This window comes from Myodes glareolus, chromosome 5, assembly GCF_982192425.1.
Source record: "Myodes glareolus chromosome 5, mMyoGla1.1, whole genome shotgun sequence".
Lineage (NCBI taxonomy): Eukaryota > Metazoa > Chordata > Mammalia > Rodentia > Cricetidae > Myodes > Myodes glareolus.
In genome coordinates, this window is record NC_142030.1 from 92,941,905 (window position 1) to 92,963,767 (window position 21,863).

Below are 21,863 nucleotides of genomic sequence, written 5' to 3' on the forward strand. Positions count from 1 at the left end.
GGCAAAGCTAGCCCCTAGGCTTCCTCCTGCCCCTCCCCCTGGGGGGGAGGCTTTTCCTTGTCACCTTTCCTTGCCTTCCCAAACTGGTTCTGTTTTACCCTCAGAATGACGAATTCAGTTTCTTTATTAGCTTTAATTCAAAATCCTTACAGAGTGTGGAGTTCTAGTCTTGTGAAAGCTGCTAACTTATAGACTGTTAGGAGATACAAGTTGGTCAGTCATCCTTAATCTAGTACTGATATAATTCTTTACAGGGGTAAGTTTTATTTAGTACCCTATATATGTTTTCAAAGTCAAACTTAAAGCTAGTAACGAGAAACAAAGTTTGTCTAATCAGATATACCTAGGCAGCCCTCAAATACTTCAGAGATCTGCAGAATATGGCATTTAAAATAGTGACTAACAAATTTATTGGATTAGACAGAGACTAGAAAATAGTAGCAGTGATCCAAGGCCTCCAAAGAAGATTATGAGACACCACGGTGTCTCCACCTGGATTATGATGGTGCTGACCACTAGACAAGATGCCCCAATGCAACACCTGCCGCCAGGACCCAGCCCAGACTGTGGACAAACAGCAGGACATTGGAGAATTGATTACACCACTTTTGCCTAGGCAAAATAAGGTCCATCTTTTTCATGTCCCTCTTCCACAGGAAAAAAATTTCACCTTATGAGTCTGGCTGAGACTGCTATTCTGATATTTCTGCCTCCAATTCTGTGGAGGCCTGGGTATGGCTAACTATATATGGACTCTGGTCCCTGTCATTTTTAATAGATTTGGAAGCTGCTGGTTCTGTACTCAGGTGTAATTTATTTATCCTTCTGGGATCTCTGATAGTACTGATGGTATAGACTAGACATAACTTTGTCAGCTTAGCAGCAGGTATCCAGATCCTTCCACAAAGCTATAGCCCTCTTGTTAGCTCATTTCTGTATATACAGAAATCAAGTCTTGCTTTTTCTAAAGCTACTAAGTCTCTTAATAAAAAAATGTTTTAAGGTACATAAAGATCTGAGAATATAAAAGCTTATAAGCATTGAGGGTCTAAAAATGATTTAAGATGTAAATACAGGTTACAATGGTATAAATAGATGATTAAGATACTAAAAATATTTCTGATTTCTTTCCCTTTCTTTGGCATAGTTCTGGTAAGATGATAGAGCAATGACTTCTTACTATTTGGGTCATTTATTCTGGTTGTCATCTAGGTATAGACTTTAATGTGTTTCTCATTAGACTTCTCTGTCTAATCCATATCTGGCTCTCTGGACAGTAGAAAAGCATACATGCTTGTAACCCAAATCTGTAATTTTAGCAAGTACTCAGAGGTATGTGTCTGTTCCTGCTGTTTACAGATACTCGTTATTTGCTTTTTTCTATGATACGGATTTCAATATGGGTCTGAAGGTTTCAAATGTATTATTTTCCTTTAAGAACATAAATTTTAACTTCTGTTCCTAGTTTCAATTTGTCTCAATAGGTTTCCACTTGGCTAGCAGACACATATAAACATCAGTTGATGGCTACAACCTGCTCGGAATGACTGTGAGCCCTGGACTTGCTGAAAACTGATGTGTGCCAGTCCAGCTGATATGAATGCTCCCTGTTTCTCCAACAGAGTCTGCGAACCAGATGCTTCTGGTGAGTGCCCCATTGCCCGAATTCCCTCCTTACCTTTGGCTAGCCATTCAGCCTCTTTGGGCTCTGATAACAACACCCCAATGTCAGCTCAAAGTAGTTACAGGAAAGAACACGTTGTCCTATGCTCCCTGCCCAAAATAGGTTGAAATGCTGAGACAAGAGGGAACTCCCTGGAATGGGGGACAAAGTGGCTACCTATAGTAACCATTGACCTAACAGACAAATAGGCCACAAATTGTCAGTTGATAGATTTATTAACTAAACTTTCTTTGCAGTAAGATAAGACACTTGACCTTCTTTATGCATAACCAAAGGGGTATTATATGGACTTTAAAAACTATTGTTTCTATATGAATCATTCAGGATTATAATCTGGCTGTACTCAGAGATCAAAGATATAGGACTTTAAGAGTGGTGATAAATGCAAATGTCACTGCCGTAAAACAACTGTGAGCTAATGGTACTGAGGTCCCAATACCACCTCCTTAAGCCATGATTGGGTCCTGTCATCAGTACTTGTAAAAAGGGGGGAATGCAGGTCCCAGGGCAGCCTGGCCACACATAATGGGGCCCAGGCCACACAGCTGCCATAGCAGGCAGCACCTGGTTCCAGGAAGAGCCTTAAGCAGGCACCACCCAGAAACAGATCATCCAAAGGAAATTCCTAACATTCCAACCATTGTAGATAGACTCACCTGCCAGCATACACCCATTGCTTTTCACCAGGACACCCCTAGACAAATGTCAGCCAATCAAGGGTCCTGAAACTTAGAAATTCCTCACCCCTACCTTTTCTACTATAAAAACCCAGCCCCACCTGAGCTTGGGGCTCTCTGATCAGTCCAATATGTTGGACACACAGAGACTCTGAGTTTGCAAACTTGTGTAAGAATAAAGGTTCTTTGCTTCTGCATACAGGACTCGGTCTCCTAGTTGGTGTTAGATGGACTCCATGATCTGGGCATAACATTACCAATGGTGTAAGGTAGAGGTAAGAGCCAGTGGATGGCTGTTTTGCTTTTCTGATCTTCAGGTTGAACCCCAACATCTGCCTCTGGGTTTTTATTAATAGTGCTACACAATCTCACCTGGTTTATTTTTCTGCGCTTGAAAAGAAGCATGAGGATTAAGAAACGGCAGGTTAAAAAAAATCAGAAGTACAAAAGAAAAGACACAGACATACGATAGCATCTGGAGAGAAATTCAATAAATCCTGAAATTGCCCACGTTTATTTTCTGTATGCTTATGTACCCCAATCCAAAAGAGGGGAGAAGAAGGCAAAGGACTGCTTTAACATGGTACAAGGAACAAACAGATCTGTTACCTGTTTCAGTGCTTGAAGCATCAAGCAGTTATATCCTTAGTTAAGTACTCTGTTGTTTAGACAGGACATGTAATGATCACACCTTAGACCAAGCATCCTGTCAGCAGCCATTCCCTGGGTCAAACCTCCCGTGATTTCCTTGAAGGAGCAGGAATAAGCTTGAATCCTCAGACCTTTGGTCAAGGTGGAGAGGATCTATCTCTATGGGACATCTTAATACTCAAAACCATGTAATCACACCCAAAGCCAATATATCTGGTTTGTAGCCATACCTTTAATCAGACCTTTTGTCAATAACTTTGAAAGAGTAAGCTCAAACTCTGACCTTTAGTCAAGGTGAAGTAGACCCACATTTGAGCCCTCCCCCAACAAATTAAATTAATATTTAAATAACAACACAACAAGGAGATGCTACTTTATTTTTTTTCTAAGATTTATTTATTTATTATGTATACAGTGTTCTGTCTGTCTGTATGCTTGCTGCCCAGATGAGAGCACCAGATCTCATTACAGATGGCTGTGAGCTACCATGTGGCCACTGGGAATTGAACTCAGGACCTCTGGAAAAGCAGCCAGTGCTCTTAACCTCTGAGCCATCTCTCCAGCCCTGAGATATTACTTTATATTATTACAACAGTTAAAACAAAAAGCCAAAGATGAAAAGCCACTGAAAATTGTAGTAAGAAGGCCGCTAGTTTGTTCCTGGCTGGTTAGCCCCAAAATAATCACACAGCAACTATATTATTTAAATCACTGCCTAGCCCATTAGCTCTAGCTTCTAATTGACTAATTCTTACATATTAATTTAACCCATTTCTATTAATTCGTGTATCACCATGTGACTGTGGCTTACCGGGTGAAGTTTTGGCATCTGTCTCTGGTAGGGCTACATGGCTTCTCTCTGACTCCACCCTCCTTTCTCCCAGCATTCACTTTAGTTTTCTCCACCTAGCTCTGTTCCCCTATAGCTCTGCTATAGGCCCAAAGCAGTTCCTTTATTAACCAATGATATTCACAGCATACAGAGAAGAATCCCACATCTGAAAATCTTGCTAATGAGCATATAAGACATATATACTCTTCAAATAGCATGATTGTTTGTGTAAAGTCAACATATGTTTACCTTATTACCCAGTACTGCCAGACTTAGGAATTTACTCAGTGAGCTGGGTTTGGTGGCACTTGACTTTAATTCCAGCACTTGGGAGGCAGAGGGAGGCAGATCTCTAAGTTCGAGACCAGCCTGAGCTACAGAGTGAGTTCCAGGACAGTCAGGGCTACATAAAGAAACCCTGTTTTGGAAAAAAGAAAAAAAGAGAATTTATTGTCATTTCTAATATGGATGATTTTTAAATCTGTAATGTTCAGTGAAAGAAACCATACCCAAGGCTGATGTACATTTGTGTAACACATTATGTGAGCAACACTGTGGGAGCAAAAAGCATCAGTGATTGCCAGTGGTGTGTATAGGTTTAGTGATTGCTACGGAGGGGCACAGGAGATGGTTGAGGATGGCAGGACTTTGACCTGTGATGGCTGTTCTTTGTTGTCAACTTTACTACATCTGGAACCTAAAACCTAAAAATGGAGGGGCATGCCAGGGAGGGATTCTTTGTTTAATTTAAAGTGGGAAGATTCACTTCGAATCTAGATCATTGAGAAGGGAAGACACACTTTTAATCCACATCTTTTGAACTGGGAAGATTCACCCCTATTCTAGGCCATACCTTCTGCTGGAAACCTATATAAAGACATGAAAGAAGGAAGGTCTTGGGCTGGAGAGATGACTCAGAGGTTAAGAGCATTGCTTGCTCTTCCCAAGGTCCTGAGTTCAATTCCCAGCAACCACATGGTGGCTCACAACCATCTATAATGGGGTCTGGTGCCCTCTTCTGGCCTGCAGGCATCCACACAGACAGAATATTGTATACGTAATAAATAAATAAATAAATAAATTTTTTTTTAAAAAAAAAAAAAGAACGAAGCCTTGCTCTTTGCCTGCTTGCCCTCACTCTTACTGGTAGTTCTAGTCCTTCACTGGCATTAAAGCCTTACTTCTTCAGGATCCCAGCATATACTAAAGACCAGCTGAGAATCCAGTCTCATGGATTGAACAGCTACTAGTTTCTTGAACCTTCTCTTTATAGGCAGCCATTGTTGGATTAGCCTGTAAGTCATTCTAATAAATTCCCTTTAATATACACATATATTTATGTATATCTGTGTCATAGATATTGGTGGATAGGTAGATAGATTCATTTATAAGTTCTATTACTCTAGAGAACACAACACACCATCCATGATAGCATTGGTAGTGACAACTCTATACAGAACTGTAAGCTGTAGTGAATTGAGGGGCTGGGGATATACCTCTGGGGTAATGAGCTTGCCCAGCCTTTCTGAGGCTCTGGATTGAATCCCCAAAATTACAAAAAGAAGAAAAAGGATAGTAGATTTTACTGTATATAAATCAAATCTTTATAAGAGAAAAGTTACAGGGCACAGTGTCCCATTTCTGTAACCCCCACTGAAGGATTGTGTAGTGGTTTGAAAGAAAATGACCCCAAAGTGAATGACACTCTTAGGAGGTGAGGCCTTGTTGGAGTAGGTGTAGTCTTGTTGGAGGACGTGTGTCACTGTGGAGACCTGATTTGAGGTCTCATATATGCTCAAGCCACACCCAGTGTCTCAGACCACTTCCTGTTGTTTGCAAATCAAGATGTAGGACACTCGGCTGCTTCTCCAGCACCATTTCTACCAGCCTGCCACCATGCTGGCCCATGATGATATTGGGCTAAACCTCTGAAAGTGGAAGCCACCCCAATTAAATGTCTTTCTGTCATAAGAGTTGCTGTGATCATGGTGCCTTTTCACAGCCATAGAAAACCTAACTAAGACAGATTGCTATAAATTAGGTTAGCCTAGACTACATCTAGAGTATTAGACCAATGTTATGTACAAAGTGAGACCCTGTCTCAATAAATATTGAATTAAAAATAAATGACGGTAGGGTGGAGAGATGGCAAAGTGGTTAAGAGCACTGGCTGCTCCGGGAGAGAACCCAGGTTCTACTCACCAACCATCTGTAACTCCGGTTTTCGGGTCTCCAAGGCCTTCTGGCTTCTGTGGGCAACAGGCACACAGGTAATGCAGATACATACATGTAGCCAAAACACTCATATGCATAAAATAAAAGACTAAACTTTTTTTTAAAAATAAAGAATGGATCCAGCAGGCTGATGGTGGTTCATGTCTTTGATTCCAGCACTTGGGAGGTAGATGCAGGCGGATCACTGTGAGTTTGAGGCCAGCCTGGTCTACAGAGCAAGTTCCAGGAAAGTCGGAGCTGTTACACAGAGAAACCTTGTTTCGAAAAACAAAACAAAACAAATCAAAAAACCAAAAATAAATAAATAAAAACAAAGGATGGCTCCAAAGACTGTTGGAAAATAATCATTCTCAGCCGTTAGCCATAATCACGGAGCTGGCCCTGCCGGGGTTCATACCAACTACGAATAGTGACACTGTGCATTCATTTCCTCCTACTCTGAGAGCGCCTTTTGGAGTTATGCTATGGCTGCTCTAGTAATATGTTGTGCTTCTTAAGTCAACTGTACTCAAGTATTGAAGTTTATTGGGGTGCCCATTCCCTAAAATTCTCAGAATCCAGGAGGAATGCTACAGCAAGCAAAAACCGGCTAAAGGGGGTCTGAGGGTGAAAGGGATAAATCGGCCCACACGTCTTTTTATCATGTCTCTATTCTTCCAGTGTTCTCCCCAGTGCTCTGGCTCAGTGTTCTCTCGCTGTGATCCCACAAGGTTTCCAGTTCATAAACCCACACAGGCACAATTAGCAATTCTTTGGCAATAGCAAGGATAACAGGCATGCATTTTTTAGGGCCAACAAGATAGATAACACTGACAAAGTGGGTGTCAGCTTACTTATGTCTCAGAGGGGGTGTGGCTGTGAAGCGCCCAGGCATATCCAAAGAGGGTAAATAGAGGAAGGGGCTATGATTTCTAAGAGAGGGAGAGGGAGTTCGTGTGTTAATCACACTTGTGTGGTTAGTTAAGCTAGAAATCTGTAATTGATAACGGTAGAAAAGGGGGCAGAGAAAAACGCTGCATTGCGCACTAAACTCTTCTGTTCCCACAACCACTGGGAACGCCTTGCGTCTATGGTGGCCATGGCAACCAGTGTAAGCCCTGGAAAGAAACTGGAAGGCACTTGATCTGCATTTCCGCCTTGGTGTTTTCATCAACTGCTAGCTGATTAAAGGAAATGGAATCTTTTAGAGATAACATCTACAGTAGTCTAAATCAAAGAGGGAACTATGATAGTGTAAACCCCAGAGCCTGGAACTTCCAGCCTCCAGGCCAAGTGGCAGCTCCCCCCCTCCCCCAGGAATATTTCCTTTCTCTAGGCCCTTCTCCAGAATTCAAGGCACCCAGTCTATATTCTATATATCAAGGTTATCCAGTATAACAATACATGAGGAGCTATGGAAAGGGGAGCGCGATGGCTTCAGAAGGGTTTTACGGAAATGGCAGTGACTAGCCCAAAGACGAATATTCCCAAAGCTTCGCAAATTGGGCTTCCTCACTGGAATATTTCCGTGAGTTAGTCTAGAGATTTGTCAGCTATTCTTCTCACTGTTTGGTGCTTGTGGGCTACAGCACTCAAGGGATGGCAAGGCGGCACAGCCGCTGAAAGAACTTTCCGTGCAAACCTTACAACCTAAATTCAAACCACAGAACCCACGGTGGAAAGAAAGAACTGACTTCCAGAAGTTGTTCCCTAGTCTCCACACTGATGCTTGGATAGACCCACATTCACACCTCTCTCTCTCTCTCTCTCTCTCTCTCTCTCTCTCTCTCTCTCTCTCATGCACACAGGCATACATACACACAGGCCCTTTTGGGCTGTAGATAGCACTGGTTATTGTCAAGAGGCCATGGAAGTCACCACAGGTGTCAACCCACCAGAGGGATGATTCTCTGATGGAGGAGAATCCCATCTGGGAAAGGCCTGTGGGACCAACAACTCTGAAAACTGCTGCTCCTGTCTGCAATTTCACATGTGCAAAAGCAGCTTTGGTGCCTCCCCAATACCTGCACTCATGTGATGTGTATATGTAATCTCATAATTGTATCTCAGTCTATAGGTACATATATATTTGTGGATGGTCAGGAACTTCTCATTTATCTCTGTAATTTTGATACATAAAAAATAAACTAGGATATGCTTTATAATTAGATCTATTAGATTAGATTGTATCTCAGTCTATAGGCACATATATTTGTGGATGGTCAGGACTTCTCATTTATCTGTGTAATTTTGATACATAGAAAATAAACTAGGATATGCTTTATAATTAGATCTATTAGATTAGATTGTATCTCAGTCTATAGGCACATATATTTGTGGATGGTCAGGACTTCTCATTTATCTGTGTAATTTTGATACATAGAAAATAAACTAGGATATGCTTTATAATTAGATCTATTGTTTCACAAGTACTGTAAGACACTTAAAAGTATACTTTTTTTTGTAGTTTTTACTCAAACTACACACAATTAGCTCATTTTCACCTCAGAGCAAGTGTCAACTAGACTGAATGTTTCTGTAAATCTGTAAATGGATCATAAGTTAAAACTTTACAGATGTACACAGGTCAGAGTTGCACATGTCTAACCAAGGTCACTAATGCAAAGCAACCTAAAAAATCAGGCCAATTCTTCACTTGCCAGGTCTGGCTGGTAAGACCTGACTCTCTGTACAGCTCTCTCTGCAGCAGGTCTCATCAGGCCCTGTGCTCCTGGCCTCTGATCACAGTCTTACACCTGAAACCTTGAAACCCTGTCTAGCTGTGGTAAATGCTCAGTTCCTTATCATTTACCTAAGGAATGCACTATGACCAATGAGGTGTAACTCTTATAACTCTTTTTCTTATTGCTTCAAGGTCTTGTAAAAAAAAATGTATTTAAGCTAAGTGAATGACGAAACAAGAGAGAATTGAAGAAGAGAATTAAAGCAGAACTGGAACTAGAAAGAACTGGAACCAATGATTTAGGACAGAAAGAATTGGAACTAAAGAGAATCAGAGCCAACTAGAGCAAGGGGATTAGAGCTGCAGAATAACTCTCAGATCGTGTGACAAGTTATTACTGAAAAGTTTCAGTCCTTGCTCCTGAGAAGTCTTCTCTGAGTTACCCTGGGTAGTGGATTGGGAGCTGGACATCCAGGTCACTAAAGGTTATAAGGGGGAAAAAAATGTAAAAAGAACCCGCACAAAATAATTCTGAGGAAAGGGTTTGGGACTAATAAGGACAACCTTAAGGGCTTAGGAGACACAAGACCAAGTGCTCGTAATGTTGGAAACACCATGTCTGAAAGAGTGAGGCTCATAGGCTTTAAGTGAATGGTTTATTTTATACACGCAATCCAGTTTTGTGACACATGTATCGTCATACGCACCATGACACATTTTGCTACAGGGAAATTCATAGCAGCGAAAAGATTTCAAACTGAACTCGAGCCTCCAACAACTGCTTTATCACAAGTTACACCTGAGTGGTCGCAGGGGCGTTTTCTCCACACCCCCCCCCCCGAAAGTGCTGAGATCACCGACTGAATGGCCACTTGTCACCTGTTTCTGTGGTGCTGGAAGTGAAAACCAGGGCCTCTTGTATGCTATGCAGAAATTGTATTATTGAGCAACACTTCTAAATTCTTTTAATTTCTCCCCCTAAGATTCTGGGATAGTTGCCTTTAAAACATTTATTACAGGCTCTTTAGTTTTCCTGTGTACTAGAACTGACTTCAAAAGACAGATAAACATCTCAGATGGCTTGGCTAGCCTGTGGTAGGTAATTCTTGTTTTAGCTTTCTGTAGAGAGATAATGGTGATTTTGAACCACTCTTCATTTATTTAAAAATATTTTAATTTAGCTGGGTGGTGGTGGCACACGTCTTTAATCTCTGCACTTGGGAGGCAGAGCCAGGTGGATCTCTGTGAGTTCGAGGCCAGCCTGGTCTACTAGAGCTAGTTCCAGGACAGGTTCCAAAGAGACAGAGAAGCCCTGCGTCAAAGAAAATTAATTCATTATTCAATAACGTCATCCATATATCCAGTCTGTCTTTGGAAAAACATTTTAGGTTTATCTTTGTGTGTGAGTGTATTGAGCACATGTATGACAGACAGTGCACCACATGTGTGCCTGGTACTCTCAGATGTCAGAAGGGGGCATTGGACCTCCTGGAATTGGAGCTATGGTGGGTTGTGAGCTGCCATGTGGAGGCTGCGCATCAAAGCCGGTCCCCTGCAAGAGCATCCAGGACTCTTGACCACTGAGTTATCTCTCTAGCCCTTATCCAATGTATCTGAACATATCAAACCTAAATCGCTCCTCACACTTCTCAATCCCTCAAAGCTTTGTCCTCGAACCTTCATGTGCTTCTTTTATTTACTTTAATATAACATTTATCAAGTATATATTTTACATATGTGGAATATATAAAAATATGGAACATTTTATCGTTGTGCAGAGGCCGTGTTCTCTTTGTATTGTTTTAGTTGCATTATTTCAGTTTCCGTACACGGGCTGCCATAGTGAGTGTATTGAACTACACTTAAGAGAGGCTTCTCAATAGCGGGAGATCACAGGGTAGTTCTTTAGAGAGGGTGTGGTTGTTGTTATAAAACAAGAGTCCTTCAAAAAACACTGAAAAGTACTTAGGTCACTAAGGTCAGAAACTCATGAAGTCCAGCACCCTTAAAGAGTTCTCCCTCCCTTGACCATGGAAACCACGGGCTAAACAATGGGGGCCTCTGTATTCGCTCCCCAACCCACTTAGGGGTGAGCAGAGCAGGAACGAGCAGGAACGCATCTGCTTGGCTCAGGAGATGGGTCTTAAAGGCAGAAGGGGAGATGCAGTGATTCACAACGAGGCAATTAAACACGTGCAGGCAAGTTCCATTCAACTCTTTCCCCTAGTAAAGCAGTCTGAGGTGTTCTCCAGGAGCAGGATCTTTTAGTAGAATTTTGTAATCTTGTAGCTGAGAGGAGTCTCTTGTTGCTATGGAACGCCGTCTTCAAACAAAAGACTCAAAGAGCCCAAAGAAAAAACTCCTATGAACGCAAGATTGCACTACTGGTTGTGTGGGTGAAGGAAAGGGAGAAAGAGAAGGCTATTTAGAAACTTTGAAAGGTCATCGTCAAAGAAAACATTTTTATTTATATATCACAGAGAGACTAAAACAACACTGGTCATAAGAAAGTTTCCGAAATGGACGGATTTCTAACTGTAAAGAGATCGTGGATCTTCAGAGACGAGAACATGGACTGTGACTTTTAGGACCGCAGAAAGGGGTTTTGGGTGGAAATGTGAAGATTTATGGAATTAAGCTCTTTGAAATAACGCCCAGTGTACACCAGGTGGCGTGCGCGTCCGACTTGTGGTTTTTCTGGTGTATTCAGTAGGCTCATTGTGTTGAAGCGGTAAGAAATCTTTTGGGTACCATGCTCAACACCACAACCACCTCTTGTGTGACTTAACTACCTTCCTTTTCACTTCCATTCCAACTGTTGAAGTCAGCTTAACATACTGAACTTTTCAGAAAGAATGTGCACATTAAAGACGGGCAGTTTTCCAAGGGGCCTGCAGAGCAGGAAGGCTGCGCTGCAGATACTTCCAGGCTTGGTTCATTGTTAAATGAGTACGAAGAAGCGCGGCTTCTCGGGCCTCAGTTTCCTCTTCTGCAAAAAGAAAAAAAGAAAGAAAGAAAGAAAATATAAACAAAACCAAAAACCATATAAAAGCACTTCGGTGAGCAACATGCCCCTTGCTCCGCCCCCTCCGCGGCGGAGTTGCGCAGGCGCGGCGCGGCGTGCGCGGTTGCTAGGCGACGCGACCGCTCCCGCGCGGTCTCCCTACCCGGCTGCGCGAGCCGCAAGCGGAGCCGCCGCTCGTAGCGAGGCCAGGAGGTGCGGTGCTGGTGGCGACCGTGCCGGCCAACCGCCGCCGCTGTGGCCACGGGACGAGCTCGCGATGGGAGGCGCAGCCCGCGGGCGCGGGAGGAAGGACGGGGCGCTGCCGGGGACCGGGCTCCAGCCGCAGCAGCGGAGGTAACGGCGCTCTGGGGGGAGCAGGAGGACTCCTTGCGGGTCCGGGCTGCCTGTCCATCAGCTCCGAGAGCGGGAAGGGCGGGAGCGAGCGAGCGGCGCGGCCTCCGGAGAGCCGGGGCTGGGAGCACGCCGGGGACCTGTGCACAGGACCTGTGAACCGCGCCCTGTTGCTCCGAGAAACCAACAGAACCCGGGGAGCTTGCTCCCCACACGTCGGCTGGTTTTGTGGGGGTCCCTCTTTTCTCACGGAGCCCTGGGTGAGGGAACCCTCTCCGGTCATTCGCATCTGGCTGCTGCTCTGCAGATGCGGTGCGGGTCCCTGTGTATTTCATCGTGCTGTGGCAAAGGCCGGTCCCATCCAGAAAAAAACTGGCTTCTGTTATCGAGACATTGGTTGAACGTGAACACATTCTTCTTAAGAAGATAATTCAATTTTTTTCGTGTGTGTGTGTATTTTTAAGCCCTCTTTTATTCCTTTAACATTTCAGTTAAACTCCAGAACTAATTTTATAAGTCAAATCTTAAAGGTGAAATATTAAAAAGGTATTTTTTTTTAAAAAAAAAAGGCAATGAAAAATTGTTACCTAGTCATGATCATGTTTGTAGTATATCATCTGAGATGACAGCGTGAAACATTGCCAGGTGTGACCGGGAAATCCGTAGACTCAGTAGCAGATGAAGTGTATTATTCAAGGCCATCTTGTGGATCCTGCCCATTGTTTGTGTGACTTCACAGTGGCAGATCCACAGTGTAAGAGCAGACTCGATCTGTGTACTCCCTTTAGCATTTTAAACATCCCCATCGTCCCGGAAACACAGTGGGATCAGAAGAGAGATTCAGTACGGTTTGTTACTTAAAGCACCCGGTTCCTGTTGGCTGCCTTTTTCACAAGTTAGTTTGGCATGTAAGTAGGTGTGTAGGTAAATAGAAGACAGCCCTGAAGGGTTTCTTACTTGTCAGAGTGTTTACTGGACCTTTTCTTCCCAGTAACCTGTGAGTTTGGAGGGGAAGGCAGCACCCGCAGATGAGAATCCAAGTCCTAAGACAACAAACACCTCTGTCCTGTTTATTTTTTTCTGGTTTTAGGTTTTCTATTCAAATTGGTCTTCATTTTCAAGTAGTATGTTAATTGATGGCCCCTGGGGTTTTTTTTTTTTTTGAACAACATTCAGAAAGTAAGATTTGTTGTAACCATTTTATTTATTATTGTTTTATTAGAGACAGGGTCTCTTCATTATGTAGTTCTGGCTGTCCTGGAACTCACTCTGAAGACCAGGCTGGCCTTGAACTCACAGGAATCCACCTGTCCCTGTCTCCTGAGTGCTGGGATTAAAGGCATACACCATCACATCTAGCCTGTTGTAACTATTTTAAAATTTGAATCTAGAAATAGTTTCCTTTCTTTAAAAAGAAAAAGGAGCCAAGAGTGGTGATGCAGAGGTGTAGGCAGGCGGATCAAGGTCAGCTCGGTCTACATAGTGAGTTCCAGGACAGCCAACGCTTTGTAATTAATTTTTAAAAATGGAAAAGAGGGCTGGAGAGATGGCTCGGGCATTAAAGGCTAGGCTCACAGCAAAAATATTAAAATGGAAGGAAAAGATTGAGATCCTTCTCATCCACTGTCGAGCGCCCCACTTGTTTATGTGGGGTGGCAGAAGGGATAAGAAACAGTTTGGGCCTGGGGTGTTTTGAAACTGCAGGCTTGTTTTGTTTATTTACTGACCGGTTTTCTCTGGAACCCTTCCAACTAGGTTGGGGGATGGTGTCTACGATACCTTCATGATGATAGATGAAACCAGATGCCCCCCCTGTTCAAACACACCCTGCAATCCTGCTGAAGCACCTCTCTCCAGAAGACTAAATGTAAGTAAAGGAAGGGACTCCTTAAAATCGTCTTAAAATCGAGGAAGGGCTACGTCGTGCTGCGCAGGACAGACTTCCCTCTGTCATGGTGGTTTGTTTCTTTTGTTTTGAGGTTTGTTTGTTTTTTTTTTCTGTTTTGTGGGGGAGTTATTTCAGTTTTTAAAACAATTTAAAAATTTTTCCCGGACACAGAGTCTCGGTATGTAGTGGTGCCTGGCCTGAAACTCTCACGTAGACCAGGCTGGATTCAAACAGAGATGCATCTGCTTCTGTCTCCAGAGTGCTGGTATTAAATGGGTATGCCACCATGCCTGTTTGGTTTGCTTTTGATTTCTCCTGACTCGGGGAAAACTGTCATGTGGCTTGAGTTCAGCCTTTGGAACAGTTTTGAAGTCCTTGCCTCCCATGTACTTTCTCGTGAGGTAGATATGGCGGCGGGGGGGGGGAGGGGGGGATCCTCTTGTGTAGGAGATATGGGGGGGGATCCTCTTGTGTAGGAGATATGGCGGGGGGGGATCCTCTTGTGTAGGAGATATGGGGGGGATCCTCTTGTGTAGGAGATATGGCGGGGAGGGATCCTCTTGTGTAGGAGATATTTCTTCTTATAACAGATGACATAATGTAGAGTACAAATGCTTCTTTTAACAGAAACACCAGGGGGAAAATGTCAGAATTCATAATCAGCTCATCTTTCCTTTTCGGTCCTGGCTGAGCATAGGTGAACGACAGCTGGTTTTGGTTTTGGTTTTGGTTTAACTCACAGATTAAGCCGAAACAGTACAGGTTGGGTTTTGATGGGTTCAAATCCTCTTAGGAACTCCAGACCTTTAGCTTGCGACATTGGCTTCAGATCATAAAGAAATGACAGCGCAGTCCGTCTGTCCGCATAGGTAGAGGAGCAGAGCAGGGCCTGGACCAGTTCCAGGGCAAGACGCCCGTCTGTCACTTGAAAATGCGCTACAGTGTGTGTGGCGTCACGGAGCTTCTGAGGAGCAGGGCCGGCTGCTTGGTAATCTTCCCTTCCATGTTTCTACTTACCACTTGACAACTGTCCCTTTCTTATCTTACTCTGTCTTTTGTCTTTCAAAATTTTGCATTTATCTATTTGTTCATGTTTTGTGTGCCCTCACGTGCAGGTGTCAGACTTGGTGGCAAGCGTCCTGGTAAGCTCAGCTATCTTGTTAGTCTTGTAATTGTTCCTACTTCTTCTCTAGTTTATTTGTTTGTTTGTTTGTTTTTAACCACTTTCAAGACTAATAATATTACTTAGCATGGTCTCAAAATATTTGGAAGTCTGGTCATACTATCTTTAAATCTCTTCTGGGGTGTGGTGGAGGTTCTTTCCGTCCCTGTGGGTTTATCTCTGTGGTATCCGAATGCCTCGGAGAAGTCCAGAGCCATCTCTGGTGCCCAGCCCATCTTCCAGTCTGGTCAGCCCAGTGCTGCACTGAAAACTCCGGCAGGAGAGCTTGCGTACTGACATCTGACGCCAACCTCGGTTAGCTTAGTTCAGAGTTGATCCACGCTGCTCTCTGTCCAGTACGTCACTCAGATTGTATTTCAGCATCAAGTTAATTTCTTACTACATGGTGTTCAGTGTGACACTCATGGGGAAATGCTAAGATTTTAAATAATAATCCAACATGTCACTGTAAGTTTTTTTTTCTAAACCCCGCTTATCCACTTTTCTCGTGTGTGTGTGTGTGTGTGTGTGTGTGTGTGTGTGTGTGTGTGTGATGTGCGTGTATTCTCTTCTGTCTTATTCATTGGGGTAGGGTCTCTCAATCAAGAGCTCTCGGGTCAGGAATGACTCGTCTTGCTAGCCAGCTTGCTCGGTTTCTGTCTTGAGGCAGGCTCTATGCCTACCCAGCATTGACATGCGTTCTGAGGCTTTGAACTCTGGCCCTGATGCAAACACTTTAACCATTATCCTGCCTCCCCAACCCCTTTTATTTGCAAACTTTTCTTAAAAAGTGCTTTTTGACCCCTGGGAGCACTTAAAGTTCACAGTGCCATGATTCCGTCCTCCGAGCTCCTATTTATCTTCACACAGTGGCTTTACACAGTCTCATCTAAAGTGTAAATTATTTGCCGCAAGGCTTTTATTGGACTGAGTTCTTTGTTTCAGAGATTGAAGGCCAGTCTAGTGGAAGGTAGTTTTTTTGTTTGTTTTTGGCAGTGCCAGGTTTGGGGGGGCATTGAACCCAGGACCTCACGCATATTAGGCAAATACTCTACCAACTGAAGTATATCTTCTACTTCCAAGGGTAAGTTTCTATATCTAGGTTAGAAGATTATTCATTCTGAATTTCCCAATAGGATTTTTAGGGCTCAACTAATATAGCATGTTTTAAATAAAACACATTATGCTTTCCACATTAACAGTGTACAGTGAAGCATTCTCAAGAAATAAAACATGGTAACTTTTCCCTGATTTGTCTCTTGTACATAATAACATGATTAACAAAACATTTGGTTGAGTCCATTGTATACCTTTCTGATTATCAAAAAAATACATAGTATTTTATAACTATTAATATCTTACATGTGAATACTGTTGTCTTAGTTAGGGTGTCTATTGCTGTGAAGAGACACCATGACAGCGGCAGCTCTTATAAAGGAAAACATTTAATTGGGTCTGGCTTACAGTTTCAGAGGTTTAGCCCTTATCATCATGGTGGGGAACATTGCAGCAGACAGGCAAACATGGTACTGGAGAGTTTTTCAACTGGATCAGCAGGCAGCAGGAAGAAAGGGTGACACTGGACTGCGTGTGAGCATCTAAAACTTCAGAGCCCACCCCCAGTGACACACCTTCTCCAACAAGGCCACATCTCCTAGTAGTACCACTCTGTGGGCCTATGGGGGCCATTTGCATTCAAAGCACAATAACTGTGGATTGAGGGGAAAAATGGAAAGAATGTTTTATTATAGCCCAGAAGATTTGGAATATAATCGACTCATTTCAGGACTTGACATTTATAAGAAAGAGAAGCATGGTAAGGAAGGATCCCCTTCCTGTGTGGAAGAATCCTTGATGCAATCCCCCTGTTTGCCGAAGATCTGAACTCTGGTAATCTGTAGTGGACTGCCTCTGAGCGACATACTGTCTTAGGGGCCATACTTCTTCAAGAGAGACGCACAGTGCATCCCACAGGTGCAAGTGTGAACAGGGAGGGTGTGTCCAGGGTGATGAGAGAGCCTGGTAGGCACAGGTGAGGTGAGAGGAGGAAATGAGAATGCCATCAACAGGGGGCCAGGAAAGGACAGCCCTGTTTACATTTCCAGGAACTTTCATGGAAAAATGGGCGTGGCCTGGGAAATTCTTGCTGGTGACTTAGCACTTGATTCTCAGAGAGTGCAGATAAGGCTCAACATATTGAAGAAACGGGAATCAGGAGATCCCGGTGGTGTTCTTAATTTTGTTAAAATAATTCTATGAAGATTAGACCTCTATTAAATACTTGTTCTTGTGCCTGAGACCCCTCTCTTTATCACATACAGAAGTGAGGTGAAGACCTTCAGAATCTCCCACTAGGCAGAGGAATCCCAGTCAGATTCAGGACCACAGAAGCTTATCCACCAGAGGCTGACGATGATGCCTAGAGAGGCCTTCCTTTGCATTAAGGCAGCGATTTTATCTTATCGTTGATATACCTGGAAAGTTAACATAAAACATTGACTAGCAAGCAGAAGGTGGGCTTTATGCGAGGGAGAATGAGAATTAGGTTTTCCCATGCGAAACCTGGGCCCTTCTTTGCTAGATGTTCAGTAGAGGGAGCCTGTGGTGTGGAGGAAACCATTGAAGAAGAAGAGAAAATCAACAACAGGGGAAAGGGACAAAGGGAATGAGGCTAAGCAGTCACAAACTGAGAAGTTGTAGCCAGTATTTTGAATATGCTTTATGGTTTGTGAGTCTTTCATGTTTTGGTTATAGTTTGATTCCACAACATGCTACAAGTAGGTATTATCCACATTTTATAGACCAAGAAACAGAAGTTCTGAAGGTTCAAATAGTAGTCAGGTCCGAGAGCTTTGAGGAGGGCAGCCAGGGCCCCAGCACAGACCTTTCGACTGTGTCTATAATTCCAAATGCATTAGCAATAAATATTTAGGTGTATTAAAATTAGATAGGAAATGATTCAAGAAAAATTGGCCAAGTTGCATGCAGATATTAATTTTTGTATATAAATATAACTAAAGGCAAACCATTATTCTTTGCCTAGCTCAGCCTTATATGTATATTAAACTTCTTAAGAGTACTTATTTTTTAGTATGGGTTCCAAGTGGTGAACAGTAGACCTGGTGAGTATTGGGTAGATGGAAGGAAGCTGGGAACTCACTCCTGGTTTTTATTTCTAAAAGTAAGCTGGCTTTGTGGGTAAAGGCTCTTAGTGCCAAGCCTGAGCTTGGTCCCTGGGAGTCCTGTGGTAGAAGGAGAGAAATGGAAGTGTTCTCTGCCCTCCATCTGTGTTGGGGCCCATGCCCTCCTCCCCACCAAGAAATAATAAGCATAATCAAAGTATGAGACTAAATTAGTACCGTACTACAGAGAGAAGACTGGAGTTGGGTCCTGAAGGCGTATAGGATATGAACGGATGGGTAGAGTAGTGGCGTCTCAGTTCAAAGACCTAAGGAGAAGGAAGGCAGCATGTTGAATTCACCCTGTCTTGAACATGTGTAGGGTCTAGGGTCTAGGGTGGGTGTGTTCAGAGAATCCAAGAACCGATGAAATGCATGTCCAGAGATTGGTGCCTTCTTATTTAGGGCTTTGTCTCCCCCCTACCCCCAAAAACCTCTGTGTGTGTATGGATGGATGGACGTGAGTGTGGTAAATATGTATGTGCATATGTGTGTGCCTGTGTGTGTATATCATCTCTGTGCCTGTGTGTGTCACCTGTGTGTGTGTGCCTGTGTGTATGTGTCACCTGTGTGTGTGTGTCACCTGTGTGTATCACCTGTGGGTGTGTCACCTGTATCACCTGTGTGTGTCTCCTGTGGGTGTGTCGCCTGTGTGTGTGTGTCACCTATCCTGCTCTAACATTCTCCACCACAGTCTCTCATTGAATCTGGAACTGGTCTGGGTGTCTGTTTCTGTCCCTCTCAACACTGGAGTCACAGGCCCAAGGGCAACTTTTTACAGAAGCCTCTGAACTCAGGTCCCCACTCTTGCATAGCGGTTGCTCTTACCACTGAGCCATCTCTCCAGCCCCCTGGTTGTGTCTTTTAACTTTAGAATAAAAGTGACTGACATGTTTTGATGTTGTTTAGTTAGAAGGCCCTTTTGCAGCTGGGTGGTGGTGATCCCAGCACTTGGGAAGCAGAGGCAGGTGGATCTCTGTGAGTTCGAGGCCAGTCTGGTCAACAGAGTGAGTTCCAGGATAGCCAGGGCTACACAGAGAAACCCTGTCTCAAAAAACAAACAAACAAACAAACAAAAAACCAAAAAGCAAAAAAGAAGGCCCTTTTGCCTTTCTAGTATTCTAGTGCCATTAACAGTACGTGTGTTTTTCTTTTGTAGAGTACCACTGAGCCATTGACGAGAGATCATACTCATCACTTTGTGAATGGAAGTGAGATGAAGGTAGAGCAGCTGTTTCAAGAATTTGGCAACAGGAGGTCCAATACTCTTCAGTCGGATGGCATCAGCAACTGTGAAAAGTCCTCTCCTTCTGTTTCTCAGGGGAAGAGCTCCGAAAGCCTGAACACGGTGAAATCCAGCAGTTCATCCAAACCATCGAAAGTGCTGCCGCTGACTCCCGAGCAAGCTCTGAAGCAGTACAAACACCACCTCACTGCCTATGAGAAGCTGGAGATCATCAGCTACCCGGAAATCTACTTCGTGGGTCCAAATGCCAAAAAGCGCCAAGGAGTGATTGGTGGCCCCAATAACGGGGGCTACGACGACGCGGACGGGGCCTACATCCATGTGCCTCGGGACCATCTCGCTTACCGCTATGAAGTGTTGAAAATTATCGGCAAGGGGAGTTTCGGACAGGTAGCCCGTGTCTATGATCACAAACTGCGACAGTACGTGGCCCTAAAAATGGTGCGTAACGAGAAGCGCTTCCATCGCCAGGCAGCTGAGGAGATCCGGATTTTGGAGCATCTGAAGAAGCAGGATAAAACTGGTAGCATGAATGTTATCCACATGCTCGAAAGTTTCACCTTCCGGAACCATGTGTGCATGGCCTTTGAGCTGCTGAGCATAGACCTGTATGAGCTCATTAAGAAGAACAAGTTTCAGGGTTTCAGTGTCCAGTTGGTGCGCAAGTTTGCGCAGTCCATCCTGCAGTCCTTGGACGCTCTTCACAAAAATAAGATCATTCACTGTGACCTGAAGCCAGAGAACATTCTCCTGAAACACCACGGGCGCAGTGCCACCAAGGTCATCGACTTCGGGTCCAGCTGTTTCGAGTACCAGAAGCTTTACACATACATCCAGTCTCGTTTCTACAGGGCCCCAGAAATCATCCTGGGCTGCCGCTACAGCACGCCCATCGACATCTGGAGTTTTGGTTGCATCCTTGCAGAACTCTTGACAGGACAGCCTCTGTTCCCCGGCGAGGACGAAGGAGACCAGTTGGCCTGCATGATGGAGCTGCTAGGGATGCCCCCACCAAAACTCCTGGAGCAATCCAAACGTGCCAAGTACTTTATTAACTCCAAGGGCTTGCCTCGCTACTGCTCTGTGACGACTCAGGCCGACGGGCGGGTTGTACTTCTGGGTGGTCGCTCACGCAGGGGTAAGAAGCGAGGCCCCCCAGGCAGCAAAGACTGGGCCACGGCACTGAAAGGGTGTGAGGATTACTTGTTCATAGAGTTTCTGAAACGATGTCTTCAGTGGGACCCCTCTGCCCGCCTCACCCCAGCTCAAGCATTAAGGCATCCTTGGATTAGCAAGTCTGCACCCAGACCTCTCACCATGGACAAGGTGTCAGGGAAACGGGTCGTTAATCCTACAACTGCTTTCCAGGGACTGGGCTCCAAGCTGCCTCCAGTCGTTGGAATAGCCAGTAAGCTTAAAGCTAACCTAATGTCTGAAACCAGTGGTAGTATACCCCTGTGCAGTGTATTGCCAAAGCTGATTAGCTAATGGACCGCTCGGAGATGCAAATGTATGTATTTTTAGTTAACCTTGCAAACATGCAAATGGGAAAAAATTGAAGCCCATTCATTGATGGATATGTTTTTGTTGACTAAACTTTTTTAACAAGGCAGAACATTTTTATATGACTATAAATGAACTCTTCAAGGGCTAATTGTCTAACCAGCTTGTATTGGCCATCTGGAGTATACATTAAATGACTTTTTATAGGTCAATACATCTTTGTCTATCTCGTCAGAGGCACCTCAACCCGTGTACTATGCTCTTGGTTTAAATCTCTTTAAGATAGAAGATATTCTAAAAACATGTGCCATTTCTCCCCTCTCCTCTCCCTCAGCATCTATCTGGGAGGGTAGTTTGGAGTTGTGGTAGGCATGCGTGTAGAGCAAAGCTGGAATTCTTACCCCAGCAAGTAATCCCGTGGGCTCATTCTGGGTGGAAAGACTCGCGTGGGAATCTGGGTGGCTGTTTGCATAGTGTTCAAGGGTTTTGTCTTGTTATTGTCCCTCTGATTTATATCCTGGGTACTCAGTGGTTTACAGACCCTACCCTTTACTGAAGAATCCTGTAGTTACTGCTATGCTTTGGCAATTTCCCCCAAAGGCCAGTGTGTTAAAGACCCACTCCCCAGCACTACAGGGGAAGGGGTGGGCCTCAGTGTTAGGTATTAGGTCATTGTGAACATGCTCTTAAAGGGGGTTGTGGGGCCCTGGTCTCACCTTCTTCCTCTTTTAACTCCTGGCTTTGCTCTGCCACACACTCCATTGGGATTTACTATCCCAGGCGTAGGAC

General features: G+C 44.0%; 1 protein-coding gene across 2 annotated transcripts; it reads left to right on the plus strand.

The window, feature by feature from the left end:
• Positions 1-1,500: 1,500 nt before the first annotated feature.
• Dyrk3 (dual specificity tyrosine phosphorylation regulated kinase 3) lies at positions 1,501-21,288 on the plus strand. 2 transcript variants are annotated; one of them, XM_085688296.2, is made up of 3 exons: positions 1,501-1,645; positions 13,852-13,963; positions 19,485-21,288. In XM_085688296.2, exons 2-3 carry the CDS (start codon positions 13,880-13,882, stop codon positions 21,057-21,059), a joined length of 1,659 nt encoding a protein of 552 aa, XP_085544422.1. In that variant the 5' UTR covers positions 1,501-1,645; positions 13,852-13,879; the 3' UTR covers positions 21,060-21,288. The 2 variants fall into 2 exon arrangements, with proteins under 2 accessions (XP_085544422.1, XP_085544421.1); XM_085688295.2 differs by lacking the exon at positions 1,501-1,645 and adding an exon at positions 11,949-12,099.
• The last annotated feature ends 575 nt before the right edge of the window (positions 21,289-21,863 follow it).